The sequence below is a fragment of the Opisthorchis viverrini genome (assembly GCF_000715545.1).
Source record: "Opisthorchis viverrini unplaced genomic scaffold opera_v5_498, whole genome shotgun sequence".
NCBI lineage: Eukaryota > Metazoa > Platyhelminthes > Trematoda > Opisthorchiida > Opisthorchiidae > Opisthorchis > Opisthorchis viverrini.
In genome coordinates, this window is record NW_008752161.1 from 262,672 (window position 1) to 272,828 (window position 10,157).

General features: G+C 44.9%; 1 protein-coding gene across 1 annotated transcript in view; it reads right to left on the reverse strand.

The window, feature by feature from the left end:
- The window catches only part of T265_11461 (hypothetical protein), a gene marked incomplete at both ends in the record, with an annotated part of 10,165 nt that extends 849 nt beyond the window's left edge, over positions 1-9,316 (reverse strand). Inside the window, 2 exons of the mRNA XM_009178119.1 lie at positions 3,612-3,719; positions 9,239-9,316. Of these exons, the coding sequence (XP_009176383.1) occupies positions 3,612-3,719; positions 9,239-9,316 (186 nt within the window). The remainder of the gene's footprint in view (positions 1-3,611; positions 3,720-9,238) is intronic.
- Between the last annotated feature and the right edge of the window lie 841 nt (positions 9,317-10,157).

The following is a 10,157-nucleotide window of genomic DNA, read 5'->3' on the forward strand; positions in this document are numbered from 1 at the left end:
ATGCGAAAAACGGCTCTGTCCGTTTACCGTTTTAGATCAACCAGATCGCTCGTTATGCCCAAAGTTGGAGCGTCGTGTCGGTATCGGTGTGGTTAGCGATGAACAACAGTCGGCTCATATAAAACGTCTCTGGAGCGATCGAACACGGGTCAGGCGGCTTTGTTTCAGGAGTGATCTTCCCTGACAAGGGGTGTTTGGCGATTGACTTCTGTTCAGCACGAAGTAACGGGAATCATGTGAGTGAGTGACTCAAACCTTATTTTGTCTATCGTGTTGCAGAACAGTAGTTTTATGTTATTTCGATGATGTGAGATTTGTTCACAACTTTCGGTGTTCGAGGCCAATCTGTGGATCAAAATTGTTACAGACAGTTGCGACGATGGTATGGGCGTAGGCAAGGTTCACTAGTTCCAAAATGATCATGGAACCAGAGAGCGTCTTGATCAGAGAACATATTGCAGATGAAACCGCTGGGAGCTCAAAAATTTTTAGTTGGGGTAATGTGGAAGCAGAAAACTACAGCTTTGTAATGGATTTATACTACACATGGTTGGTTAGCATCCGCTGTAGGATTGCCAGTTAAGTGGAAAGCCGCGCATATTTGGAGTAACGCGGACGCTCTCGCAGTGTCTGAGCTGGCGGTACATGTAGATAGTTGATTGCTATATGAACTCACACGATGGCTTTTCGATCATTATCACCTAGCCTGAGTGTGAAGGAAATGCTATAAGCGTCAGCAGCGGTTGTTCTACATTATGTACATCGCGCCCCTTACTTAATTTTCACAGTTATGAAAGGGACCACTTAGGATGCATATCAATTTAAAGGACTCTATTCTATTGAATCGAGAGCGAAGTCTCGTGCACTCTAACTTAAAAAAACTACTTAGATAGCATCATGGAGTCAGAACTAGATAGAATTCCCGACTATATGAGACGAAACAGCTACTCGAGGGGGCTCATAACAAATGCTACTGAAACCTGAGAAAACCTATTTCCCCAAGTGCCCAAATATAACCAATATCCACGTGCTTATACTTTAAGAGACTAGCCTACCATTTGAGTACGCGTGTACAACAGACCGTGTACAGAACTCTTCAGTCCCTCAAAGAAAGCCCAAAATACAACGGCGCACAATCGCAGTAAGTGCTTCACCGACGAACACAGCCAGACAACCTGTTCTCGGTTACAACAGTGGGCACAGTGATAATATGGCAGTTATCGTAAGTGCCATCCCTCTACACTTGGTCCATACGAACCAAAGCATTTGTTGTAATTCACAAAACCCAACTATGCGAAATATGTGCAAAGACTCCTACATTATCACAGTGAGTGACTGTTTAGTGTCATCAGGTTACCAGATTATTTTGGTTTCGAACAAGTAGTTGTCTTATGTGATCAGGTGGCCGATCCGTCCCTCCTAGACGGACGGCGCTGTTGGCCAATTATATTCCATTAAAAATCTTTATAACCTACACCGATCATGTCAACTCTTTGGAAGCGAAGGATCTACGTGCGAATTCCAACAATTCGATTATAATGACCCAGTGGCGGAACCTTGAGAACCGTCCCTGCTATGATTGAACAGAACCTTTTCCACCAAAATTCACTAAGTAATTTCACAACCACCTTTCCGCAGCGTTTCAGTAGGTATATACACACAGCCAGTCATCGTCATATTCTTTGATTCGGCGAATTCCGGACCAATAACCCATTTCCATACATGCTTCCACCCTCATATGGCTGTTTCTCAATGAACGTATTGCAAGTTTGTATTCACAAGTAGCGCTTAAAGTGTCAAGCCAACTGGTGTAGGTTGGGTGGTAGGGCCTCCCTAGAAGGCACCATAAGATGATTTTTCATCTCAAAGCTGCTTTAAATTAATCTCTTACCGTATATCTTTGTAATGTACTACTCATAAGGTTGCTGAGAACATCACAAACGAGAGATTCAGCTGGGTTCCACGTGAGTCTCTCACAGTAAGTCGCAGTCATCCGAATTCACCCTAAAATAACGGTAAGAGACCAGCGAATAATACACTCATTGCAAACTAATGTGGTTTTTTTTTCGAGAGACTCACCTGGAATCAGCTGAATCTCTCGTTTGTGGTGTTCTCAGGTGACTGAGTGTGCTGACCAAGCCGCCTCATGTTTCAGCCGCTACGATATTCGAGATATCGCGATACTTGTATATCTTTGTAATGTACTACTCATAAGGTTGCTGAGAACATCACAAACGAGAGATTCAGCTGGGTTCCACGTGAGTCTCTCGAAAAAACCAAATTGGTTTGCAAATGAGTGTATATTCGCTGGTCTCTTACCGTTATTTTAGGGTGAATTCGGATGACTGCGACTTACTGTCCTTTTCACTGGATCCAATAATCTTATTCTCAGAGAAACAAAGTTGGCACATGGGTGTACTCCTCCACCACCAGCGTCATATAGATTACAGTAGGGGATTGAAACAAAGTACCGGTGTTTACTTTGATAAATGCTACACCAATAAATGCAGAAATTATGACACACTATCCAATGCAAAACAAATAAAAATGTAAGACACTTCGTCCCATACACAATAACAGATTACAGGCTTGAGATGTCGACGAAAGGATGGGTAAGGTTACTGGTACACGTTTTTTCTACGAGATTGTATACTGTAATATCGAGTGATCTTTATACAAGAGTATCCTTTCAGCATCAACTCCTGAAGAGTAGAAAAGTCCTCCATAGAAGTTGCTCTTTATCGATCATCGCCCGTGAATTATGACTTTGAGCAATCACTTGAAATATCGAGTCACACCCGATGGGCTGCCGATGAAACAGTTAGAGGATGCGTCTTACGAACGTACACATGTATGTTCGGTCCATGCGCATTCACATGCAATCGATTTTGTGTGACAAACTTACTCTGCGCAATCTTTACTCGGCATAATTCAGTGTGCCAGGTTCACCCAGAAGCGAATGACACTCAGTTGGAATAGCAAGACATCATCGACATCATGTCACTCGGGCGTGAACAGTCCACCGGTGAGACTAGTGGGGCAATTATCAGTCCCAATCAAACAAACAGCGAAATTCGGAGAGAACTATTTTTGCTTGCTGAAGCGCATCGAGTAAAAGGCTGATAAAACTAACATTGAGTGGCGCAGACTGATAAATTTACGAAGCAATGGCTTCTCCGACCCGGCCTTCTACGCAATGGCTAATGGAGTAGCCAGGCAAACGATATATCAATCTACTCGTTGTCGTGTACAAATATAGCTATGTAAGTCGCAAACCGTCATGACCGGGGGCTGATAGGTGGAGGGCATTGGAAGATTTTATGGAAACTCAGCTGACTATCCCCTATCATCTTTCTACTGCAGAACCACTGAACAGTATCTCCGCCCACAGGGCAGAATGACGGCTTCCGCCAACCAAGATACATTTCAAGCGAGTCTATTTCTTCGACTGTTCAATGTCCAAACGTGTAAAAGCGATCAGGCGACAAACAACTTGTTACACATTTCACCTTTTCATATTCCTCAATATAATCCATGGGCGATACTATGGTCCCGTGTGTGTATACAGGAAGAATGACAGGAGACAGATGTAAAAAGACCCGAAAACAAACCTGGGATTCAGCATTCAAAATTTGCTTGTATGTTTTATAAGTCATTCTCTTATCACTGGATTTCCCGGTCTGGGTCTTGAACACAAACTCAGTTGCCATAGGGTTCACCTGGAAGGGGAGAAGAAGTAGTCAAATATCAGTGAAATACCAGCACCAATACACCGTACCAATCTTGCTCAATACGTGAACTACTGATATGAGGGTGACTGACCACTAGACGGGAAAAAGTGGACCGCGTGAATGGACATGGCTTCGACAATGGTAACGTCTACAGCGTCACTTGGCGCTTGCCCAACTTAGCATGCCTAGGAGCTGGGTTTCGCGAGGCATCAGGCGAAATCCTGTAAGCTGTTCAACATCAAACAGTGTTATGGAGATGCAGTGGACCAAACCCTCACTGCCTTCACGGTTGGATATTCAGATTGATTTCCTCCACCAAAACAATGGCTAAGTATTACCTGAGTTGTCGACCTGAACCCCTGCAACAAGCTAAAAGTTCGAGTAAAACCACCAAGGTTGTACCAAGTGTATAGAACGCTCGAAAATAATCAAATTTGTATGACCACTCCACACTTAAGGGTTCGCAGACAAGCAATATTCGAAAAAGTAAAATGCCGACAGGTAGCTGGCACGAAACAGACACCGTATGTTGATGGATACATGCACGATGTTCAGGAACCCAAGGTCTCGCTTATGTCGGAATTTCAGACAATGAGATTCTATCAAATAAACCTTAGCTGTGAAGTGACTTGGTTGGTTTACACTATGGGAAGGAAGGAAAAAGCTCGGCTTCAACGTTCAATTATTATTATTGTCAGCTGAAAGAACTGCGCACTTGTCGTACAGTGGTTGCAGCTGGCCACCAACGATTTGGGGAGGTAGCTGCGTATTGGAGGGGGGAGCTGATAAATTGGTTCGTAAATACAGGACCGAAAGTGGACTTTCAGATGCGGGTATTGGGAAGGGAGCTATGTATTGAAGGCAGTAACTTGGATGCACGAGCGCTATTGAGGGGGCGACTGGATCATCTGAGAATGTCTGACAAGTGATGAAGACGGCAATGATCAGCGCAGCTGGGTTTGTTGGTAATGGCTCTCACAGTTCGATGCCAATTCATTGTTTGACATCTCCTGGCTCGTTTTCACCCTCCGCGTGGTTCTGTAAAAAAAACCCTCCGAGGAAGTCGGTCGACTTGCGTACGGAGTGTGACCAAGCCAGCGCAACCTAAGCAGTGTGATCAGTTCACCTTCCAAATACCATCAGTATTGCTGATCCGGTGTTCCCACCAGACTCGGGCAATGCTCCGAAAATGTCGGTGGTCGAACACTGTCTTCTGACGTTCTGGGTGCGCATAGACCATAGTTCTGACACATGTAGCACTGCAGCATTCTACACTCGACCCTTGACGGATAAGCTGATTTTGAGCCTACGCCACAGGTGATGCAGGTTCACAAAAGCTGGTCCGGCCTTCCCAATCCGGATGGAAATATCATATTTCGCGAGACCACCGCAAGTGATACAGATGCCCAGGTAGATAAACTTGTCTACTACCTCAAGTGGCTCACCCGAAAGCATGAGGCTAGGGATTGAGGCTTTGCACTTTTCAGATGTAAAGCGCATACCAAACCGTGAGTCAGAATTATTTAGGTTATCTAATATTGTTCGCATTACCACGACACCAGATCCAAGAATAGCTGTGACTTCTGCGTACTCGACATCTGTGAGCGGATGTCCCGGGAGAACTTCAACCCCACAGACATTAGAAGCTGTAGTGAGTTTTCTATAACTGTATGAATGACGAAGTTGAAGACAAAAGGTGAAAGAGGACGGGCTTGTCTGACACCACTTGATGTGGCGAACTCAGGCGAGCACTTTCAGTGGCCAATTGGAATCAACTTTCGTCTTGGTCAAGCGATTTGGACCCTCAGTCGGACCAGCCCTGCGTACGACAATCAACATCGTTCTGTGGAAGGTTTTAGGCACTTGGTTGTGAATCTGATTTTTGATGATGAAATACATACTGAGTGATAGCAACCGTTTGGGAGTGAATCATTTTGAATAATGCGCGAGATGAACTTAGAGAAGCTTGTTGGGATGAGGTCACTGATAAATGTGTTGAAAGCAAAAAAGTCGACTGGAGAAATTCACCAGCATATGGAGAAACTGTGCGGCGAGAAGACGCCTCCAAGAATGAGGTGTTTCAATCACTTTGACATCATATGGTAGTGGTAGTGATTTTAATGGGTCTCAGGAGTATCGGAAATTTCTGGGAGGCAACCGTGTTACCTAAGCCGTGTTTTGTATACATGCTCCAGATCACACGCCGTGGTTTAATTTTGCTAAGCTCAAAGCGAGCATCATGGCAAAAAACATGGGCACGGTTTATACGCTTGTATAAGAACATAGGCATCTGCACAAAGTAAGGTGGGTTTCTGCAAGTGGATGTCACGAAATCCGCTCCTAAAGGTGCCCGTGACTGGTGCAGTCAACTCTACATCTGCGTTTTCATGGGAAATAAATGTGATCGTAGGGAACGCCTAGTTCATGAGTGGGTGTGCTGTCGCTGGACGAGGATTTTCGAGTATGCCATGTGGGCCATTTGAACAACCGTGTGTTGTCGACCAGCAACCCGGCGCGGAGATGCTCATACTGCATGGCCGTTAAGGCTCGGATGAGACCTGTTTCCGGTGCTTTGGCCAGAAATCCGTAGGGTAAGGGATAAATGTCCATAGCATCGTCATTCCAAATATGATCCATTAGTCGCGACGGCTGCACTTAGAATATCCCGTCGTGCGTTTGGACTGATAATGGATAAGGTAATGAATCGCCCGTCTGTCTGGATTGATCCAGACAAAAAATAACGGACTTAGCTTTTAAACGTTCCCCACGTGTTGAATCAGGCACATTGACGGAGGAAACCGCTGTAAATCACGTCATGCTTCCATTCTGGAGATCCTTTCGCGGAACTGTGCACGCTATTCATCTTTATCACTTTGTTACTTAACTCGAGCGTGATGGTTTCCAATTGCTTCAGCGCTTTCACTTGACGTGCGAGAAAGGTTAACAATCATCCGGATCCACGATAGAAAGCTTCCAGTCAGAAGACAAACTTTAGTTGCGTGTAAGGACAGGTGGATTTCTGAAAGAAGCTAATAGAGTTGCAGCCCAACTTGAAGTAGGTGACGCAATTCACGGAGCAGGACGAAGCATGATAGAGAATAGTCCAGATGGGCTTATGCTTTTAGGGTCTGAACACATTGTAGCAGATGATTAGCCAGTTTTGATTGTGAAACTGTTCAAAGGCAGCTCGCGCACGTAGGCATGCAGTACGTTGCCCATTCTCTGTGGTGGAACTGTACATAGTCGTCGAATAGGTTGACGTAATGGCATTCAAACTCGTTGCACACAGCAGCTGCAGTGGTCGAGGCCATGGATGGAGTAAACCGTGGAACTCCATCAAATGGTGCCAGCTCACGGACTGTGAAAAACGAGAGCGCTTCGGGCAGTTGTTTCAGATAGAAGTATCGTTCTTGTCACACTTCGGTCTTTTTCTGTTCGGACAACTCGTACAACAGGTCCTAGGTAACCGGTTCACGTAATACCAGCCCATCGTAACGTGGAGCACCACTAAAGACACTGCTGCTTCTGTTTTTTTGTAGGTCGGATCACCATTCTCCTGAAACTATTAAGTTCAGGACTATCGAATGAACCGTCGTAGACATCTCCCGGGTCACCTGTATCCAGAAGTTGGTTGATGAAACGAAGATTACGCGATGGTTATGCCAATAGTTGAGACTCTGACAATGAGTTGTCGTTCATGGCGATATATACGACTGAAGGGCTGGATGACGGGGTTATGAATGCGTATCTGTAGAAAAAATCTGGATTCACGTCTTCAAGCACCATGTCTGCGGGATGAAGACGACTGAACGAGAGCACTAATCTAACCTGACCGATGCCACACAAAGACGAGCAATTGGTAGTATATCTGTGAGACGGATATAGAAACTGGGCACCTTACTCCAAGTTAAATGGGTATCTGGCATTTGTCGTCTTGGATTCGATAAGGGTTTGACTTCTATGAACCCGAACAACGTATGAACCCGCTGCACTTGGCGAGCACATGAGTGCTATTCGCCGACCAAGTAATTGAAGGGCACGCAAGGCAGGTTACCTAAAACTGAAGCAACAGCAGTGAAAGCTATCCAAGGACAACACTTCAGAGAGAGACAAGTATGCAAGTTCGAAAAGCTACATTCTAAGACTGCTCTTTACTGAGCCCATAACTCAACAACATCATCATCGACAGCATGACATCAGTGTTCAACACCGATGCTTCACTGCCCGTAACTAAGCCTGAATCGCTTACAAGCTATTGTAGCGTAGTAGATTTATCGAATAAATTGCTAAGTGGAGAAAAGGGTGATAACGGTGGAAAAAATGATCTCTAGTGCTGAATCTGTGTATCAAAAGGTTGAGCCAGTGAAGGCGGAGAAGCTACGGTTATAACTCGCCACAGAACTTAAGTACCAGCATTTAGGAGCTCCAGATATTACATCAGCAAGGCGAAGAGCGCTAAAAAAAACTTAAAACAGGTAATGTTGGGGATATCGAAATCCCCAAAAACTCTGTACTTTTTGTGTGCCAGCGAACTTCCCGTATCTCTCAAGGTCAAACTATGAATATATATATATATATATACATATATAAATGTATATATATATATATATATGCATTGTCATTTTTTCCCATGATCGTGAGGTTTTTCGTCTCCTTACTATCCGCTGTGCTAGGAGTCTGGATCAAGCAACATAGCTGAGGATAGAATATCGTCACATTTCGCATATCTTATTGTTTGCTCACCGCGTGATCGAACCGCAACAGGTAAACAAACTAGCCATCGCAAAGGCGGATAAGGTTAAGGCCATTGTTGTCATGAGCAAGGGTGGTTGTCTACAGAAGGTCAAGCAAAGCCTAGGTGAGGGTTCTTACCGGCAGACCGACATTTCATCTATAAATAGGAGTACAGTTGACGTCCGCAGATATTTGCGGTCAGCGATTAACAACTTAGGGAGGGTAATTGGTGCAATCCAACCACGTCTTTAGGGCCCATCAAAAATCAGTAAACCATATGTCTTGGTGAGGCCGATAGTAGACGGATTAGGTTCCCACCCCATGAACTGGCCAGATTCGTGGCATGGTATTTTAAAACCCCTCACTGGGGAATCCAGTACTTACAGGAAGAATTCATACGGTGTGTCACTCTGAAACTAGATGAAATTCTCATAAGTTTTATGTCAATTCGTTACATACAAACGCGTCTAAAAAGGACTCTTTGGAAATAACCAACCGATTGCTACTAGTAGACACCAACCTTTCCGGACGGACACCTCTTACGGTAGATGAAATAGTGGAAGGCAGAAAGCATACCTGGATCTCATCCATTTCATCTTCTACCGCGTGGTTTACAACCCCGATATCCCCAGTTTTGGGCAAATATTTATATGGAAGATTTCGAACAGAAAGCTATAGCCAGATTCCCACATCCATCCAAGATATTCTAGCGTTATTTAAATGATACATTCGTCGTGACGAAAGAAGACAAGGTCAGTGAGGTTTACAATTACCTGAATGGCCTGAATCCTCACATCAACCTTAGAATGGAGACAGTCGACTTCGGGTACATTGGCCTTCTTAGATTGCATGACGCAAGGTCAGGGGGGATCAAATACCAGTGTATGAGAAGCCAACTGACACTACTCGTCTGCCCATCCGAAGTCGGCATTCGCCAGTGTTGCTTCATAAATGTTTAGGCGAGCAAGGGCACTGTGCACAGACGTTGGTCGGACAGCGGCCCGAATTGAAGTGAAGAACAAACTTCGGAGTACTGGATACCCAGCTAGTTTGATTAGGCGTCACTTGCGAAAGGTGGTGGTACCAGTGGCAAAACAGGGAATGGATTAGGACTGTTGTCATTCCACATAAACCAGGAACATCGGTCTTTGGAAGGATTCTAAACATGACCAGCATATAAAGATCTTTCCAGGTTGAAAAGACTGAGCTCTACATAGGTGCGATTGAAGGATCGCCTACCGACGAACAGAACCAAGGACTGTCTACACAATTGAGTGTAACGACTACACTAGGGTCCATATAGGACAGACTTTACTGACCGGAAGGTCTGACGTCTGCCTCTCCACTTCCCTGTCTAAGCTTGGGCAACCAGCCCTTTTACTTCCTGGTGGCATGACAGACACCGAAAGAGTGCTACCGCTGAAAGATAGGACAGACAGCAAGGGAGCTACTCATCAGAATCAAAAAGCACAGAAAAATAATTATGCAGCCCAAAAACCGCAGATGAATATCGAGCGACACTGAGAGACTCGGCAATGGCGCAACACGGGACACAAAATATATTTAGGTTTTGAGGCCAGGACTACGGTCCACAGAGACTGATGACCGAGGAGGCGGAAATCGCCGGACATCCCAGTGTAAACAGAATAGAAGGTGTAGAACTGGCAAGTGTGGAGCACGGTTTGTGTTAGC